The 21,582-nt window shown below is 36.9% G+C and overlaps 1 protein-coding gene across 4 annotated transcripts in view; it reads right to left on the bottom strand.

Moving 5' to 3' along the window:
• The window catches only part of TDRD3 (tudor domain containing 3), a 163,377-nt gene extending 141,801 nt beyond the window's left edge, over nt 1-21,576 (bottom strand). For all 4 annotated transcript variants that reach the window (XM_059377644.1, XM_059377646.1, XM_059377645.1 and 1 more), the window contains exon 1: nt 21,505-21,576. In XM_059377644.1, coding sequence (XP_059233627.1) covers nt 21,505-21,545 — 41 coding nt within the window. In that variant the 5' untranslated portion in view covers nt 21,546-21,576. The remainder of the gene's footprint in view (nt 1-21,504) is intronic.
• Nucleotides 21,577-21,582: the final 6 nt, after the last annotated feature.

Raw genomic sequence — 21,582 nt, 5'->3', positions numbered from 1 at the left:
TAAAAAGGAAATTGAATCAGTAATCAAAAAACTCCCCAAAAAGACCAGATGGCTTCACAGGTGAATTCTCCCAAACATTTAAAGAAGAATTAATATCCATTCTTCTCAAACTATTCCAAAAAGGTAGAAGAGGAAGGAAGGCTCTCTCTAGTCTATAATTTATTTATTCTATAGAACTAACATTACCCTGATACCAAAACCAGATAATAAAAGAAGAGAGAGTACTACAGGCCAATTATCTCTGACAAACATAGATGTAAAAATCCTCAACAAAATATTAGCAAACTGCATACAACAACACATTAAAAAGATTATTCACCACAATCAAGTGGGACTTATTCCTCGGATGCAATGGTAGCTCAATATTTGCAAATTAATGTGACATATCACATTACTAAAATGAAGGATAAAAATCATATGATCATCTCAACAGACGCAGAAAAGCATTTGATGGAATTCAATATTCATTCATGACAAAATTCTCAACAAAGTGGGGTTAGAGGAAACATAACACTGCACAATAAAGACCATATATGAAAAAGCGACAGCTAACATCATACTCAATGGAGAAAAATAGAGCTTTTGCTTAGATCAGAACAAGATAAGGACTCTCCACTCTCACTAGTTCTGTTCAACAGGGTACTGGAAGTCCTGGCCACAGCAATCAGACAACAAAAAGAAATAAAAGGCATACAAACTGGTAAGGAAGAAAACTTTCACTACTTGCAGAAGACATGATACAATATATAGAAAACCCTAAAGACTCCACCAAAAACTACTGGAACAGATATATAAATTCAGTAAAGTTACAGAATACAAAATTAATATGTGAATCCTCCAATTTTGTGGTTCTGTTGTCTTATAATTGTCTAATTCTTCCTTTTTCTTCTTTGCCTCTTCACAACCAAATGGCCAAAGGAAGCTTTTTCCTTCCTTTTTGCCTTTTTTTTCTCTCCCAGAAGCGATATAGTTGAAGGATCATCCTTTTAATTCCTATTCTTTAAATTAGTCTTAATCTTTTAAACAGAGTCTGCCCTTTTAAATCACATTCCTTTTCCTTTATATGGCATCTAATACTTTCTAAGTTGTATACCTGCTCACTATACAGCATTTCTCAGTTTAAATCTCCCACCTGGGGCCCTTATTTGGAACCAGTTCCTTTAAAATATGCATACTTTAAAATACTTTTCTGATATGCCAAGTTACCTTAGTATTTTCAGATTTGGGGTAGATTTCATCTTCCTGGTAGTCATTCCTATTCACTCTCAAGCCATATCATTTCCATCTCTACTCTGCTTTTCCAGTAGTTTAAAAAGGTCTGCCTTGAATCACTAAAGCCCCACAATAGGACAAGATTGGAGTGGTAGTGTGTGGAACCATGGTGCTGGTTTTTTTAATGTTTTCTTTTTGTCCTCAGCTATTTGATAGTTTCACCATTCTCTGTCTTTACATAATGTTGAGAGTGTGTTTTTTTACACAGAGTTTTCATATGTGTGCAGTTATTAATACAGTTCAAAAGATTTGGGGAGTTTGTTCATGACACTATTACCATTTTCTAGCTATCAGAAGTCTGAGTGTGCTTTGTTCAATAAGTAGATAAGCTGATTCTAAAACTCATATGGAAATGTAAAAGATCAAGGATAGTCAAATTACACCCAAGAAAAGATGAGGGCTTCTACTAACTGATATCATTACTTCTATTACGTTTCATTAATCAAAACAGTATGATATGGGCATGGAGAAAGTAAACTAGAACAAGGGAACAGGATAGTGCCTAAACACAGACAAACAGAATATGGTAAGTAGATCTTCAACCAAAATGCCAAGTCAATCCACTGGGAAAGAAAAATCTTTTTAACAAATTATTACTGAAACAATTGAATATCTGCATAAAAATAAAGAAATATACCAGTCTCTTTCCCAGTCTACACACAAAATTAATTAGGACATATATCTAAATATAACCCTAAAGCTTCTGGAAGCAACCATAAAAGAATACGTCCACAAACTTGAGGTAGGCAACAATTTTTAGACAGAACATAAAATGTACGAATCATAAAAGAACTGACAAAATTGATCTTCACCAAAATTAAACATTTCTAATACAAAAAGATATTACTAATAAACCAAAATAAGATGGGAAAATACATTCACATCATATGTAATTGCCAAAAGACTTATAGCTAGAACATATAATTCCCACAAATCAATATTTAAAAGTCAAACAATTCAATTTTTTTAAGTCAGCAAAAGACTGAAATAGATACTTCATAAAATAATATATACAAATGGCCATTAAGCACATGAAAAAGGACTCAATATCTTAATAACTCTGATCATCAAGAATATACACTTTAAAAACAGAATGAGATACCATTTCGTATCAGCATGAATGGCTAAAATTAAAAGGACTGAAAACATTGAATTTTGATGAGAAAGTAGAGAATCCACATGTCCCACACATTGTTAGGGTACACAATGTCACATCTGTAGAAATAAAGTAGCTATTTCTTATAAAGATAAACACAAATCCATCCTACGATCCACCAAACCCACTCCTCAATATTTAATCAAGAGAAATGAAAACACTGGCCCACAAAAATACTTGTCCAAGATGTTCACAGTCTTACTCCTAATAACCAGACACATACACACAAAAAACCCAAAATGGCTATCAACAGGAAAATGACTAAACAAATTATAGACGGTTGGTTAACATGGAATACTACTCAACAAACAAAAAAGAATGAACTACTAATACAGGCAAGACCATGACTGAATCTCAAAAACATGTCAAGTTTCTCACATGAAAAAGTGCTCCACACCACTTGGCATCAGGGAAATACAAATCAAAACCACAATGAGATACCACCTCATACCAGTCAGAATGGCTAAAATTAATAATCCAGGGAATGACAGATGCTGGCAAGAATGTGGAGAAAGGGGAACCCTTCTACACTGCTGGTGGGAATGCAAGCTGGTGCAACCACTCTGAAAAACAGCATGGAGGTTCCTCAAAAAGTTGAAAATAGAGCTACACTATGACCCAGCAATTGTACTACAGGGTATTTACCCTAAAGATACAAACGTAGTGATCCAAAGGGGCATGTGCACCCGAATGTTTATAGCAGCAATGTCCACAATAGCCAAACTATGGAAAGAACCTAGATGTCCATCAACAGATGAATGGATAAAGAAGAGGTGGTATATATATATATACAATGGAATACTATGCACCCATCAAAAGAAATGAAATCTTGCCATTTGTGATGACAAAGGATGGAACTAGAGGGTATTATGCTTAGAGAAATAAGTCAATTGGAGAAAGACAACTATCGTATGATCTCCCTGATATAAGGAAATGGAGATGCAATGTCGGAGGACTGGGGGGTAGGAAAAGAATAAATGAAACAAGATGGGATCAGGAGGGAGACAAACCATAAGAGAATCTTAATCTCACAAAACAAACTGAGGGTTGTCAGGGGAGGGGGATAGGGAGAGGGAGGTGGGGTTATGGACACTGGGGAGGGAATGAGTTATGGTAAGTGCTGTTAAGTGTGTAAACCTGGCAATTCACAGACCTGTACCTTTGGGGCTAATAACACATTATATGTTTATAAAAAAAATTTAAAAAAAAAACATGTCAGGGTGCCTGGGTGGCTCAGTGGGTTAAAGCCTCTGCCTTCGGCTCTGGTCATAATCCCAGGGTTCTGGGATCGAACCCCACATCAGGCTCTCTGCTCAGCAGGGAGCCTGCTTCCTTCCTTCTCTCTCTCTGCCTGCCTCTCCGCCTACTTGTGATCTCTCTCTGTCAAATAAATAAATAAAATCTTTAAAAAAAAAAAAAAAAAAAACATGTCAAGCTTCTAAGAAGTTGACAAAAATAATTCCACTTTTATGGTGTCCAGTTAGAGGAAAATTAATTCATGATGACAAATGGTAGAAAAAGATGACCTAGAGGGAACAGGCCAGTGGAAGGGACAAAGCATGAGAAAACCTTCTTGGGTGACAGAAATGTTTTGTATTTTGTTTAGAATCGTACTTCCATTAAGTGCACACAACTATGAAAACTTATTGCACTAAACACTTAAGACCTACACATTTTAAGGTATGTTAATTACAGTACAATTAAAAAAGAAAAGTTACATCACTTTCTTTATTCTGCAAACACTTGAGTCCCTAGTCCTAGGAATTCAAAGATAAAAAAGGAACATGGTCATTGACTTCAAATAAGTTCAGTTCCAAGGAAGCTTAGCTGACTTGCAGAGACAGATGAATAATTATAGCATAATGACCTAGAGATAAAATGTTATAGGAACTCAAAGAGAGGATACCTTCTTCCTGTTAGAGAAGACTTCCTATAAAAGATAATAGCTTCATTTTAAAATCAAAGGCAGAGCACCTGGGTGGCCCAGTCAGTTAAGAGACCAACTCTTAATTTCAGCTGAGGTCATGATCTCTGGGTCCTGGGCTTGAGATCCTTGGCATAGGCATTGGCACGGGGCTTACTACTCAGGAGGGAATCTGCTTCTGTCCCTCTATCTCTTCCTCTGCTCCTCCCTCCCTCCCCCACTTGCAAGCTTACACTCTCTCTAAAATAAATAAGTCTTAAAATGGGATAAAATAAAAGAGAGGCAAGAATCAAATAACTTAAATGGAGAAAAGCATTACAGACATAAGAGCAAGATGAGAAATGATATAATAATCAGATTCAATATAGCGCATACATGAGAGACCAATAAACAGGCTGACACTGTTGGAGCAGCAACTACAGAGAGGAAGGAGCAAGAAAGAAAGCCAGAGACAAACAAGAAGACATACAAATCTTTGTAAGGAATACAGACTTCATCCTGCAGGAGACAGGAAACCTAAAGGTTAAAAAACAATTTTAGATAACTTATTCTAACAGCCCTAGAAAAGATGGATTTGAGAGAGGAAGAAGACCAATCAGGAGGCTCCTAATGTCCTCCCAAGAATGAAGTCCTTTAGTGGGAAAATATTTAGAAGGTAAAACTGTTAGGACTGACTCTTAATTTAAATATAAGAGAATGGTAAGAGGCAAAACTGACTTTTAGGTGACTGGTGAGATGAATGTACCACAAACTAAGTCAGAATATAAAGAGAAGAATTTGGAAGACTGGGGAAGAAAAGCACACTTAAAAGCCTGGAAGTCTGAGGTGCCTCTGTGATACTGAGTTCAAACTATACAGCGAAGTGTTTCATATACAAGCACACATTTTGAAATACAGGCTTAGCCAGATTTAGGAATCATCACCATGCAGAAATCAGTTTAAAATGAGATTCATCAATTAAAGTAAGAAAAATGAGCAAGTGAAACAAAAACAAAACTTTTGTAGTACCAACAGGGAAAGTGAGAAAAGGCAGAAAGAGTGGGATAAGAATACTATAAAAAGACAGCAACTGAATAATAAGAAAAGGATAAAGAGAACAAAAATTCTGCAGTGTTTGGGGACACAGGGAACAGTAAATTTCAAGAAGTGAGTTGACCAGTACCTCCAATGCAGCAAAGAAGTCAGTAAGGAATGTACCTTACCAACAGATCATTGATAACTTCAGCAAAAGCATTTGGTGTAGTGTAGGAGAAGCACAAGTCAGTCGGCAGCAAACAGAAAAGTAATAGTAGGCACAGGTGAAAAAGTAGAAAATAACACAAAGAGTGGTGATAGACTTCTACGTATGTGCCATGTATGTGGTAAGAGTCAGACATGTGCTCAACATTAAAGCAGCAACTTTCAAAAGAAGGAAAAATACCAGAAAGGCATTTATAAAATGTTTTTTATGTAAAATATTTTCTCAAAAAGGAAACTCAGATTTCAGAGAAAAAAAATGTCCTGCTTAAAAATATCTAATTATTAAATGACTGTTTCAAATATAGCTTCTTTCACATACTGGCTTGGAAATAGCACTAAAATAAGAAAGGAATCGGTAGTTGATCCTATCAGCTTAGTCATGAGAAAGGTAAACACAAGTATGCCCACCTGGCATATGTTTTTAAAACTTCATTAATTAGGAAAAAAATAACATTCCTGCTCCTCTTCAGAAATCTAGATCTAAGAATTACATTATAAGGTCTTCCTTTTTCTTTTCATAAAAATCTTTATACTTCAAAATACCTTCTTTTTTGAAGTATTTTTATATACATATAAATGCAAATATAAATTATATATATTATTTTTTAAATGAACTTTCAAAAGGTATTTTAGTTTTGAGGCATCAAACAAACTTATGAACTTTTATGCAAAAAAAATTAAAATACCACCAGCACTAACACTAATAGAATAAGTATTAACTGATTTTATTTTTAAATTGTGGGGGAGGAAAGAAACAAGTCAAGGGCACTGAGAATAAACTAGAATTATCAATTCCTTCAATTTCCCTTAAGAAAAAATTCACTGATGAAGTTTATCTCTAGAGAATGTTTTCCTTTAAGTTGTCCCTACCTGAATGTTGATCTCTCAACCATTCTTGAAATGGAAGCCAGAGTGATCTTTGTAAACTCAGCAAATCTGGTCTTTTCAAGGCCCTGATTTAAAACTCTCAAGGGATCTCTGGACGCAGGGTGGTACTTGGGGAATCCATCAAGTCATCAATACAAAGTTTGGCCATTTGAAAAAAGAGCGATTTGCATATATCTTCCAATTTGATATGTAAAATTAATCATAATTTTTACAGAAAAACTAATACATTCTTCAAAACTATTATACTCTTTAAGTTTGGGGATGAGCTATCAAGATTGCAGTGGTCTATTTAATTTAGCTAAAATTCAGGGCCTGGATTTCTCAGTGATGTTATTTGTTTATGTTGGTTACAGTTGTTAAATGGCATGCTTGGTTGTTATCACTATATTACTTATACCCCAGTATACCAGAGTGGTTAGGTGAAATGTAAAAGTTCTGATGGAACATTTTATAATGAAAATAATGTCAAAAATGGAAACTGTGAAAAAAAAGAATTTCAGTGTATATGAATCTCTACATGGTGGGAATGGCAACTCTACAAGTTTGAGGATTCATATCCAAAAAGGAAAAAAAAAATATGAATGAATATAAGAATGAATATTGAAAAACTGGATTTCATTAGACCCTTTGTGCCTAGTCCCCTGAACACTGTTAAAATAGTTCCCCTACAGGGACACCTGGGTGGCTCAGTAGGTTACACATCTGCCTTCCGCTAAGGTCATGATCCCAAGGTCCTGGAATCGAGTCCTGCATCAGGCTCCCTGCTCAGCAGGAAGTCTGCCTCTCTCTCTCCCTGCTGCTCCCCCTGCTTGGCTCATTCTCTCTCTGTCTCACTCAATCTAATAAATAAATAAAAAGATATAAAAAAAAACTTCACCTATAATTTTTGTCAAATCAATTCATGAATTTTTTTCATGAATTCAATTTCTAATCTAAAATAGCTTATTACTGGGATGCCTGGGTGGCTCAGTCAGTTAAGCGTCTGCCTTCAGCTCAGGTCATGATTCCAGGGTCCTGGAATAGAGCCCTTGTCAGGGTTCCTCCTCAGTGAGAAGCCTGCTCCTCCCTCTCTCTCTGCCTGCCACTCCCCCTGCTTGTGCTCTTTCTCTCTTCCTCTCTCCTTCTAAAATAAATAAATAAAATCTTTAAAAATAAATCAATTAAAAAAAACAGATTACAAATAAATTAGGTTAATTTAAGTATAAATGGCTATCAAATAGCTTTTGCTATTTAAAGACAAACTTCTATATTTTACTCAGAATTGATATGTTTTAGCAGGCTTTTCAACCTCACATCTGTTTCCTTCCCTTAAGCAGTACTGATCTGATAAAAACTATCTGTAGTTTAGGTTTTCTATAAAATCCAAAAGTTGTCCAGGTGTGATAGAAATTCTCAATTGAAAGCAATGAAGGATTTCTATCTGCCCTAGGACATAATGGAAAAGTTCTATTAAAATCAGTAGACCATTTCAAAAACACCTGACAATTCTGTATCTGATAGAAAGTCCCACTGCAAGTAGTGGCACATTCCTAACAAATAGTTAGGATTTACTAATCTGTGAAGCAGCACCATTCATACCAGTCATTACAAATAAGGATACAAACAAGGATCATGGTTGTTCTGGAAAGGTATTTTTGACAAACATTGGAAAAGTAGCATGTACAACTTATTCCAACCTCTTCTAAGTAATAATGAACTAATAAATCTACTTCACTAATTACTTAGGACAGAGGCCAATAAACTTTTTCCGTAAAGGGGCAGATAGTAAAAATTGTAGTTTTCCTGCAGGCCATATGATCTCTGTCACAACTACTCAACTCTGCTCAGAGCACAAATGCATGGTATAGCTGTGTATGAATAAAACTTTATTAACAAGGGTAAGCATGAAATCACTGGGCCATAGTTTGCCAACTCCTTACTTAGGATAAAGCTCTATAATCTTTTTTCTTTAAAATCTAGATTCAAAAGATGTCTCTCTTTAAACATTTATTTAATCTTCAAAAAATTTATATTGTTCCATAAATTTACATATTACAAAACTGGCTCCAAACATTTAATTTTTAAGGAGGACATTCCATTACTCGTTAAATGAAAACCTTATTTATAAAATTAAAAGGCAAATACTTAATAACAATGCAATATTTCAACAAGAATATTAAATTACCTGCCTTCAGCTTCTGAGACTTACTAAATTCACATCTAAAATAAGAGATTGAATATTGATAGTTCTCTCTCTCAAATGTCTTTCTATTCTTCCTGTGCAAGTAAAATAATATTATATGAAATATCCTATCTGTATTACTTATCTTTAATTTGAGGCACCAACATTTATAAGATTACCAAATGGCAAGATATATTTTATAATGAGATTCAAAACCCATAAGATATAAGGATTTTGTCTTTATCAAGGTAATCCTTTAAGAGACAACAAAAGATATTCTAAAATAAAAGACAACTTTTTTCAGAAATAACACAATATCAGAAATCGATATATGTGAAAATTACATCAATTTATTTATAGGCAGCAGTAAGTTATGAGAATCCAGGCTTAATATGCATTAGAAAGGACCTAAATATTTACTAGCCACTCAGCATATGACAAGCAGTGTTCTGAACACTTTGTGTGTATCAACTCATTAATCCTCTTAAGCACACTGTGGGTTAGGTGCTATAATTGGCACCACTTAACAGATGAGCAAACTGAGGCAGCAAATAATTAATGTACTCAAGGCTATAGTTAATCAGTGGCAGAACCAGGATTGACCCTAGCAGAAGACAGTTGGACTTCAGAGCCCATGCTTTTAACCATGAACCCCATCGCTTCTCAGGAGGCAGGTATATCTGTGTGCCAGCCATACTTCAATTACACCTTAAAATTTAAAAATAGAAAGTAGGTATAAATTTAACTGAAAATCAAGGATACATGTGGTGTTTTCACAACTATTTTCTATTCCTCAGTAATCGCTCATGATAACCCAGTTTTGTGATATAATTCTAATTAACCAATTCTAATAGAAATTAACTATTCAAAATCATGGAATTTACTAATTTCAGTTCCAAACACAAATCCATTCCAGCTCGCAAGCCTGTTCCTCCTCCACAATGCTGACTTCCTGCTGACTTCTTAGTTCATGTACACTGAGTACTTAAGCAAAAAAGAAAAAAAACGGCTGCTGTGGGGCAGTACCAGGCAAGCTGTAACAGCAACAAGCAAGCTGAATATAACAAAAACATTCAGTCAAACAGCCTATTTTTCCACTTTGAAAACACAAGTCTTAGATACACAGAAATCTATAATCATACATTTTTTAAATATACTTTTGCTTAAGGCAGTAGAGCATTACCAGTAACGATAAACAATTCAATTTGCACATGAAAGTTATTGTGATAAGGTAAAACATTTTAAAAGACCACCAACCGTCCAATTCAATTTTATTTTCCACGAAAACATGTTTAGGCAGGAGTAATTCAAACCATGTCAAGCAATGTTAGCCAATATGACAACGGCACAGATAAGTCTCATCACACCAAATGTAAACTAATATTAGTTCGTATTAATTCATAACTAAAAGTATAAGAAAGCTACAAAATACAGTGGAAAGGTATTACCTCATAACAAACATGACTATTCTTTAATTTGTCATAATAGATATCAACCACATGATTAAACCAAGAAGGCTCGCAATCCCCTTTGCTAAGCAAACATAATACATACATACATACTTACTACTTATTATTATGGAGTGACATAATTAGGGAAAGAGGGCTTGGCAAACTAAAAAGTCCTTTACAAACATAAGATTATCACTAAAAATAATAAAAAATTTTAAGTAGAATATTAATAAGTAAATTGAATCAAAAGTATAAAGTAAAAAAAAAAAATTCCTCATTCATTCATACCAAATTCATGCAACTTTACCATAATTTCAATAGCATCAGTAAGTGAAAAATTCAAAATGTCTTCAGGTAGAAGGGAACTACTTCAAATGTGGTCCCTGGATCCATGTCAGTCTTCAAACTCTTTGTTACTGCTTCATGATGGAGTAACTGAAGGGAGCATTTAAAATCTCTTACAGAGGGGTGCCTGGGTTAAAGCCTCTGGGTTAAAGCCTCTGCCTTCAGCTCAGGTCATGATCCCAGGGTCCTGGGATGGAGCCCCACATCGGGCTCTCTGCTTGTCACGGAGCCTGCTTCCCCTCCTCTCTGCCTGCCTCTCTGCCTACTTGTGATCTCTGTCAAATAAATAAAAATAAATTTTAAAAATATACATTTAGGCTTGTTTAAAAAAAAATCTCTTACAGAAATTTGAAATTGTTACAAAATTTTATACTTCACAAAAGTACTGGTGTGTGAAAAACTAGAAATTTTAATAACTGGAAAGAGTTTGAGAATCACAGAACTAGACCACATTTCCCAGAATCCTTTTCACATAGGTGAGACTAAGTTTTTGGAAACAAAGGAAGTAATGTGTCCCACTTTTCCCATTAGGGAAAGACTTGACTCTATGGCTCTCAGCTGTCCTTTCCCTTCCTGCGAGCTAAAACTCAGATGTGGCAGCTACTTTGCTATATGTGTGGAAACAATGACAATACCCTAAGTGGTGCTTCTCAAACTCTGAGGTACAAAAAAGTTACTAGGAGAATCCTGTTAAAACACAGATGCTGATTGAATAGCACTGTGGTAGACTGAGATTCTGCATTGCTAACAATCTACCAGATAACGCTAATGATGCTGATCTTAGGACCATACTTGGAGTAGCCAGTGTTAAGGGACAACAAAACAGTAAGACCAAAGGAACCTGGGTCCCTAAATGACAGCAAAAAGCAATATCACCATCACTGTATGTTGTTTTGTGATGATGGAGGAAAAATGCTATGATTTCTAGAGCTTTGTAATGTGGGGTCTTTGTACATCAGCCTAGATTTCAACCTAACTAATGTAGATCAGTTCTGTAAATATTAGAAGGGTATACCTCAGGCCAATTTTGTGTTTTAATTAAAATCATGTCAACATAAGTGCTTATTCACATAAGTATAAACTGGTAAAAACTTCAAGGCCTTATTGCCCTTTCAAAATAATCAGGCTCTTGAACGCACACTATGATTTCTGTCATGTGTCATTTAAATATTATTACTCTGTACCCATTAACATCTAAACCACCACCCTGCACTATCTTTTTCATGATGTCAAATCAAAATTTAATGAGTATAATGGCAAGTGTCTCTGTACAGCCAAGAGTAGCTAGATGTGTTTACCAACAAAGTTAAATGTAAATTTGGGGTGGTTACTTTGTACCAATAATGATGTAAACACAGACACAAAAATGGGCACTGAAATTTCATGGTATTGATAAAGCAACCATATTTTTAATATACGTACACAAAATACATTCATTTTTACCAATGGTTAATTATCAAAGAAACACCTAATTAACATATGCTTAGAAAGACTTCTGATAAATGTATAACTAAAGAAAAAAAAAAAGTAAAAACAAAGCAAATAATCACAATCAGAAAAAGCAGTCAAAAATTTATCAGCAGGGGCGCCTGGGTGGCTCAGTGGTTTAGGCCTCTGCCTTCAGCTCAGGTCATGATCTCAGGGTCCTGGGATCGAGCCCCACATCCCTGCTGAGCAGAGAGCCCGCTTCCCCCTCTCTCTCTGCTTGCCTCTCTGCCTACTTGTGATCTCTGTCTATCAAATAAATAAATAAAAATCTTTAAAAAAAAATTTATCAGCAGCAGTCAAATAAAGAATTATACCCTAATCCTATAAAACTTCATAATGACCAAAGACAGATCTGATAGAGCCTGGATTCTAACCCTGTACTACACCTCCCCAAAAAGCACAACTTTTCCTCCCTGAAAAGCACAAGGAAAGAAGAAAATCAACACAATCCCGGAGAACCGTCACTATCACTCACAATTTAGGGTGAAACAAACCAAGAGACTTAGCAAGCAGCCTGGACAAAAGATTATGGCAAACCCCTAGGAGGAGAAGCCTCTGCATACCAACTGAAGCTCTCAGCCCCAGGGGAAAGGCTCAGTAGTATTGGCCATTCTGAGTATGGTAGACAGAGGAAAGCCACTGAGAAGAAGCCTATTTTACATGTTTTGTGACCTGACTGGCAACATATACATGGTCTTTTTGCTGTTCATAATTGAAAGTTAACAAAAGAACAACCTATGCTTGGCAGGGTCCTCATATAAGAACCCAGTGAACTGAAACCCTCTGCAGCTTACTAAACTGGAAAGTGTCCCAAATGCCTACTGCTTTGCCCTATCAAAGGCCACAGAATGAATTACAACCTCATCATCCTAATGCTTTTCTAACCAGGGACCCCCAGATAACAAGCAATTCTGAAATATTAAAAAGAAAAATAAAAACTTTAGTACCTCATAAAATATCAAATGAGTAAAGAAATTATTAGGACCTAGGACAAACTTATACTAAAAACAAACTTCTGAAAATAATTTCTATTAACAATGCTTTGAGAAAGAACATCTCAAACCCCTACAGAAACAGTTGGTTGTCCCATTCAAAGAAATATTATCAATGTATCTGTAAACGTATGTGTTTGTGTTCTGTCATTAGTATCAATAGAGAAAGCTTTAACAGTTTATTTCCTGCATTTCTGTAAAAATAATAATTTTTCCATAAAACTGATTTTTAGAATTTCACATTCATTTCACAAGTAACAATTTCCTACTCTGTACAAAGCCTGAATAAGTTTCATGTTCCTTGAGAACACAAAAACAATATTATGAAACATCTGAGACTAATTAATTATGATGGTATTATCAATATTCATTCCACAAGCATTTCTGTGTCTACTGTGGACCTCACCCCCTGCTAAATGCTAAGAGTTGTATAGAAACATGAGAAGACTTGATCCTTGTCCTGCAGGATCTTACAAAACAAGACATCAAACTATTTTAACTAAATAGAAAAACTGGATCTAATCTAATCTAATAATATTAGAATACATTTATGGCAAAAGGGATATACACTTATTTCTTTGGGTCTAATAATATTAGAATATATTATGGCAAAAGGAAAAATTATTTCATTCATTTTATCATGACCATCTATCAACTTTCTGGACATTTAAACTTGCATACATCCCTATTTCTCTTTCAAAACAAAACTTAAACTGAATTAATTCCAAAAGCCATTATAAAATGTTGGTTTAATTTATTTAGCAAGTTTTTCCATCAACATTTATGTTTAATGTTTCATATTATATATTTTTAAAAATCTACCTTTATTAATTTTCAAATATCTCAAGGTCTTGCTTAGGAATTCAGTAAAATAAAAATGTTTTTTCTTACATCTTCACTTAATGTCTACAACAGACTGTCTTCTGAAAAGTTGTTTTTAAAGATTTTATTTATTTATTTGGGAGAGAGAGAGAGAAAGCATGAGCAGGGGGAGAGGCAGAGGAAGAAGCAGGCTCCTTGCTGAACAGGGAGCCAAATACAGGGCTAGATCTCAGGACCCTGGGATCATGACCTGATCCTAAAACAGAGCCTTAGCAAACTGAGCCACCCAGGTGCCCCTATTTGCATTTTATATTTAAAGGGGACGGGGGTGGGGGTGGGGGTGGGTTGGGGGGGGTGGAATTTTTTAAAAAGGAACATTCAGATACCTAAATTTATTTAAAAAAAAAAAGTTTTAAAAACTGATCTGAATCTCTAGAATCAGCAAGTCAGTAATATTGACCTAAGCAAATAATCTTGTCACAGAACTCTTAAAGATATGTCCATTTTCTCTTTTCAGAAAAGTCAGTGATTTCCTTCCAATCCTTTTTCCCCTCTCTGGCAGCTCCTAGAAGGCTAATTCTCTTTTAAAATGCTGAAATTCCTCAGTGCTTGAACCTAGACTCTTATTTAAAGCTTGACTTTTTAGATCATAGATCAGTGCTATCTAATAGAAATAAGATGCAAGCTACACTCGTAACAGTAAAAAGAACCATGTGAAGTTAAATTAATAATGTATTTTAACACAATATATTGACAGCATTATTTCAATATATAAGCAATATAAAAATACATGAGAGATATTTACATCCTTCTTTGTTCTAAGTCTTCCAAATCCAGTCTGTATTTTATAGGTACAACTATTTTACATTTTACAAGCATTCAGCAGCCACATATGGCTAATGTCTACCATATTGGACAGTGTGGCCTTAGATGATGTCATCTGCACTGCTTCAATTATCAGCTATACTTGAATGATTCCGAATTTATTCTCTAATCCGGTCTTTTTCCTAGTGCAAGATTAGTATTTCCCAACGTCTAACTGGCATCTTCTTTTAGATAACTCAAAGCCACCTCACAGTCAAATAATGTCTAACTTCAATTCCACCCGTGAAAAATGTGTTCCTTTTCTAATACTCCCTATTTAACCTTACTGTAATCAGTTCAAGTATAAAAGCCAGAAACCTAGAAATCAACTCTTTGACACCTCCTTCTCTCTTTCCCATATACAATCCATCTAAAAGTTCTGTCCATTTTACCTCCTAAATATTGCTCAAATCAATTTCTGTTCTCCATCTCAATCATCACCACCACTTTATCCATCCGGCTACTCATGCCAAGCTCTTAGCTATTTTCTTCAATGCAAGCATTTCTCAAAATTTAACTATGATGTCATCCCTACTCCAACCCCTGATAAAACTTTCCAACTGATTTCTATTGCCTCCAGAATAAAAGCAAGGCCCAAGCTACAGGACCTAGACCCTAAGTATCTCCCAGTCCCACTTCCCTATACTGTTCCTATCTTGTCCAGTCATCCCAGTCCTTCAGACCTTTGTACTCACCATGCTCCCTACTGCCCTGTGAAATTTGCATCTGCTTTTTAAAATCTTACTTATCCTACATAATTCCCACTCATCCTCCAGATCTCAGGGACGCATTCTACAACCACCACAAAGACACCAAATTTCCATTCCATAAATTCTTCCAGAACCATGCCCCTTTTCATCTCTGGTGTGTTTACAGATGCAGTGTTTACAGTATATAGTTAATGGCTTTCTTCCCCATAAGACTACATCAGATTATACTAAAGAAAGTGTCTGCTACAAGATGTTTAATAATTATTTGTTGAATGAATGCATCAATGAATCTGCCTTGTTTTTCCCTAAAAAAGGACTAGACACCATATGAGATGGCATATACAACATATCCTACTTATACACCATTAGTTCTGGAAAGCCTTCCAGACTTCCCAAGCAAAATACCACTGTACAGCATGTTTAAATTCTGAGGAACTTGTATATAATCGCAAAAACAAACAGTGCCTTGTGTAAAAGAGGCATAAACATTTACTACATGTATTTCAGTAGACACATTACTATATAGGGTTACATATTTCTTTGCATTATTGCAGAGACTTAACAGTTGTAAAGATACCATACCTCCAACAGCACTATCTTAAGATGAGGGTAGCTATTTGTCTCCACTATAAAGGCTGTAAAGCTGTAATAAGTGTAAGAAGCCCTCATACATGCACACAGACTCACCCACAGAGTAAGGTTGTGAAACCTGTAGGGGTTACAGTACTAAGGTACACGTAGGATCTGTCCAGCCCTGGAGTGTGATGTGGTTCTTTCCCCTTTCTCTCGATCACTAGGGTGCTTCTTTTCTGTTCTATCTTTGATTTGACACTCCTGTTAATATTTCACCTTATCACCACACATTTTTTTGTCCCCTCTTCTCTGCTTTATTTTGTTTTCATTCTACGACTTCACAAATGTTTCTCAATTTTTACATAAATTGTTTTTGCATTACTGGGAGTGCAGTCTGCTTCTTCTAAAAATCATCTGGAGGTAAAGCCTTCTTCCGCTAATTCCAGATCCTACATCTTACAAAAAGTCAATTTCTAGAGAGATGGGACTTAACTGCAACATGATAAGTCAAACTGCCAATATCCTTCTTTTGTCAAAAGGAGAAAATATAATCCGAAAAAGTTGATATAGTTATATTTTTATGGTTCTTGAAATGTTACTACGTAATTTTTACTTGATTTAGCAAATGCTGCTGTGTGAGAGGAGAAAATTATTTTCAACTTGCTGAGGTAGCAAGTTTCTTTTTATACCCCCTTTATGCTTGAGGCAGTCAAGTCTACAGGCAGTTGAAACTAGATTTATAGGTTATTCACCAAAAAATCACTGCAAACAGCACCTTGAAACCTTAAAATTTGCAGTTTAACAGAATATCCAGGCATTTTTAGCAGTTTATAGTATCAGTAGAAGCCACCGGGCAGTGTGTAACATATTTTAAGACAGAAGGTCAACAAGGCTTATTAGTATTGAACTATAATTTCACAAAAAAACATAAACCAAAGATATAGTTACAAATGCTCATTAAAAAAATATGAAATGTTTCAAAATGGGATGTCTCTGATAAGCTCCCCTGAAACCTAAATACAAGGAAGGCAACTGGCTTCTTCTAGTATTCTTCAACATGATCTATTATTGTTTTGGCTAAAAAAGTGTTTTAATGGTTCTGATCCTTTCTGAAACAGTGTACCAAGAGTATGTTTATATCAAAGTGGTAATGATAAAATATTTTATAATTCTAGATATATTTTATAATTCTAGATAATAAAGTATCTTGCACTTAATATACCACCTTATAAAGAACTACCAATATTCTTTACAAATGGACTTATGCCTAAGAGTTATGTTGGCATATGAGGGAGCAAAACTTCAGACACCCTTTGTATAAACTTCTCTCATATCACTGTTAGCAACAGTGTAGCAGGTAAAAGTAAAGTAATGCTGATGGTGCTGTAAAGGTTGCTTCCCATTTGAAGACAGATCATTGACCATCAATCTCCTGGGGAAGAGGTGTGTCTCTCAGAAAACAGAAGCCATACAAGAAAGGTGCAGGGTGGGCTACCGAACCAGGAATCTGACTTTCTTGGTCTTGATCATTAATGTTTTGGGGAGGAAGCTTCTACATGATGGCATGTGAAAAGAAGCTCTCCATCTGTGGATAGGTCTAAAGTTAGAAATTAGAAATTCCAGCAAATTGTCCTAAAGCACCACTTTGGAATAGCTATCTCAAAGCAACATGTGGAACAGGGCTGGCTCCTCAAGACAAAAGAGCATTCACTTCATACTCCACACTGCCATTGTGCTTCCTATTTTATCTATCTTACAGTTGTTCTTCTCTAGTACTAAATTTTTATAGACTTTTTTAAAGCTGCAGTCTTTCTTAGTTGTTCAAAGGTGAAAGAAAGGGAAAGGAGTTTGGTGGTACACACTTGGGCCAGAGAATGGTCAGTATAGTGGTAGCACCAGTAAACAAAGAAAATAGAACTCAAAAGAGAAGGTGAAGTTCAAGGGGAACAATGTAAGAAGACTTGTGTGATCATCCTTCTATTTCCCCTCCAACCTTTCCCTCTTCACCAAAAACACAAAAACAAAATCCCCAGAGCACATCCGGGTTAAGCCTTGCATGATAGAAATCTGGAGTTTCTAATGAACTATGTTCCTTCAGAATAAAATGGGAACAGTATTTCTAATGCTACCTTATGGAGTCTTCAACTCAAAACTGCTAGGTAAGGCAAACACATATAATATAGTGCCTTACCTTTCAGATAATCTTAGACTTTGCAAAATACAGAATTAACCATTTTCAGGTAACTCTGATCAGCATTTAAGTGAGCCACTGCAAGATAAAGCTTTCTTTGTTTTCAAAATCAACCACTCCTAAGCATAAGCACCTTATATTTCCCAAAGGAGAAAGTAAATTTATACACCACAAAATGCTTTAATCCAATTTTCTATTTCAAAATGTGTTATTTTTTTATCAACAATTTAAATTAGAAATGATCACCATGGCTTGATGGAAATGAGTTTTGAATCTTTATTCCACACATTTGAGCAGTATTCTTGGATCTGCTACTTATAACTGAGCAAATCTTTGATTCTCTCTGTGCTTCAGTATCCTCATCTGCACACAAGGGTGTTAAGCTGTGCCATCACTAATTCCATGGAAAATACCTTTCTCAAAAACACAATCACAATTATGTTCTAATATGTTTCTATTTTTTAAGGTTCCAAAAGGTTGATATTTCTATAAAAATTCTCAAGATTCAAAAGGTTAGCAGAAACAAGCAAATCCCCCTTGAGGAGAATCTCCAAAGAGAAAAAAACAAAAAGGCATTAAGTAAATCTGTTATTGAGACAAACTGAGCCAAATCTCTCATTGTGAAGTTTATTCCACACATATAACTAAACACTATAAGAGATCAATGTGCTATTTAGTGCATTATTTAAACACAACCACCATACTGTGAAAGTCCCTGAAACTTTTAAGTTCAAATTAGCATAACCTGTTGCTTTCTATGCTACTCATCACTAAAGACAAAAAAATTACTGGAATGTCTGCTGGAGTGGCTATAGTTGGAGATGTATTTTAAAGTATTGGTTTTGTGGGGGGGGGGGGTCTTTAAGATAATAGACTTAAGAGGGGGGGAATTTGCTCAAAAACAAAACAAAACAAAACAAAAACCATAGACTGGAATTATGTATCAGAAACCTAAGCTTTATTTTTAAGATAAAATATTACCCTAAACTATTATTTTAGGTGAAGATGATAGAAAGGATTTAATAATAGTTTAGGTGTCTTAACATCTATTTCTTTTCAGGTCCTATAAGTAACTAAGTGTATAGACTAAGAACTAAGAAAAAATGGTTTTGTCCGTGACAATAACAGAATCCCAAGAGTTAGAGGAAACTCAGAAAGTCAGAACTGGAATGAGTTGGTCAAAACTACTCTATGGTCCTAAATCCTTCCAGTTCTCTTCTCTGCCTAAATTTTTGAGATTCTACATTTTAACATAGTAAGACTCTACTTAAACATAAGATCTACAGGCTACTTGAACACCTAGGAGATCTCTTTCTCTTCTTTGGCACAAATCTAATTTGTTCAAGACTTATTAGGAATTACATGGTAACTCTTAGAAAAAGTCTTATTAGACCCACAAATTACTATTGCCTTTGTGAGTCACTGCCATATAAAAGCAACAAAATCTGGTGGAAAAAGAAACATGTTAAACAGATCATTTGCAACACAAAGTGACAAATGTTACAATATAACCATGCTAGGGACTTTAACAATGTAACAAGAAAAAGGAGGCACTATCTAAACTTGGGTAGAGACTGCTATAGAATCTGATTAGCAGGGGCATTCCAAGGTCAATTGTATCAGACTTTACTGGGAACCTACATTGTAGTGGCTCCCTGGCAGTACAAATATACAGAAAAATAAGATGCAGTTCCGCACCCCTAAAGAGCTTGAAGTCCAAAAAAGAACAATTTCGTATGTGTTTGGAACCAATGAGACTTTGGAGGTGTCGTGTTGGAAAGAAGTAACCCAACAAGTTTGTAAATGAAATCATATAACTAGGTTGAAAAACCAAGGCTCAATTTAATGAAGAGTGGAGAGCAACTCAAGTCAAAGAGTAAGCCAAGGTTATTATCCAAAAACATTCTTGTGAGGTAAGAAACTGAAGGTAGAGATTCCACAATAAAAATAGAACTGAGTACGGTGAGTTTTTCCTTCAAAGTCTGTTACCCTAATGGTGTTCTACGCAAAAACCATGGGAACAACAACGCATAATGGTTAAAAGCACCAGATTTGGAACCAGCCCCCCTGTGCTCAACTTTGAACTCCACTACTTCCTAGGTAGAAAAGAAAAATTACTTAACAGTTCTGTGCCTGAGTCCTCACTTCTAAAGTGAAGTGCCTGCACAGCCAGGAGCCCCTTCTTCAAAACACAGGCATTATTATATCACTCCAATCAAAAAACTTTATCCACAAAATCAAATCCATATCTTTTAGGCACTTGTAGCCGCCATAACCTGCCCCAACCTTTCTGGTCTTAATCCTCACTGGACACCCTCCTACTTCCAGGAACCACTAGGATCTAGTGTCAGTTCTGCAAACCAGTAAGCACTTTCCTACTTCTGTGTCGCCTCTCCGGTGGCTGTCCAGAAAGACTTTTCCCTCACCACCTTTCAAAACCTGCTTCTCTAGGAAATGAACTCTCCTTCCCCTCCCAGTTCCATAGCCCATTTGCGTGCCTCTCTGCACAGTTTGCCACTGTTTCCCGTTTTTATGTTTGTTCCTGTAATGCCCCCGTCTCTCCTCTTTTCACCAAGATAGTGAACTTCCAGAGAGCTGGGGCAAATCTTTTTCATCCTCCTTCCCACCCCTCCTCTCAGACTGCGCCTAGGTAGGCCTGCAAAAGCGTTACTAAATTAAACTGGATGTTAACAACTGTCATGGCCTCAGTTCCAGAAACTGCTTAATTTCGCATTTTTTAAACTACTTTCAGATTCTAAAATCTTAACATGAAACGTCTTTAAAAATCAGAACATTGCCATCGCTTCAAGAAAAGTTCCACGGAGCACCCACACGAGTTGACAATGAGGTCATTCTTAGCTTCAGAAGTTGTGTGTGTGCCACGGAGGGCAGCTTCACACCGGTCGGAACACACTGCTCTGAAATTAGGAGAAAGAAGAGGCGGCCCGGTTGCAGCCCGGGCTTTGCCCTGGTGGGCCCTCAACTTCCTGAGGGCCCGCGGGCTCCGGCCGCGCTAGCCCCTCTCCGCTGCACTGGGGTCCCTCCAGCCCTCGCCTCCCCTCGTCCCGCCGCAGCAACACTCCCCAGAGCGGCGCGGACGGCGTGGCAGGTCCTCCCGGGCGAATGCGCTCGGGCCTGGGCCGCCGGCCACCCTGCCTGCTCGGCCCGCAGCCCCCGGCCTCTCCCCGGCCCGCCGCCAGCCGCCCGGGGCCCAGGCCGCGCCGCCGCCGCCCCGAGGGAAGCTGGGGGACTCGCTCCGCTCCGCGTGGCGCCGGGGGCGGAGCCGGCCCGGAGGGCCCGGGGAGAGGCCGGGGGCGGGCGGCGGCCTCCGCCTACCCCGACACGCACCCCACCGCCCCCAACCCCAACCCTCCTCGGGGCCCCGGCCCGCGTCCGCGGCCGAGCGGCCAGCGGGACTCGCCACTTACCAACCCGCCTGGGACAACGCCGCGCCGGGAACCTCAGACATGGTAGCTGCTTAGGCCGGGGGTGGGGGGTGGGGGGGG

The sequence above is a fragment of the Mustela nigripes genome, chromosome 15, assembly GCF_022355385.1.
Source record: "Mustela nigripes isolate SB6536 chromosome 15, MUSNIG.SB6536, whole genome shotgun sequence".
Lineage (NCBI taxonomy): Eukaryota > Metazoa > Chordata > Mammalia > Carnivora > Mustelidae > Mustela > Mustela nigripes.
The sequence above is the reverse complement of the archived record's forward strand: the minus strand, read 5'-3'. Positions and strand labels throughout refer to the sequence as shown.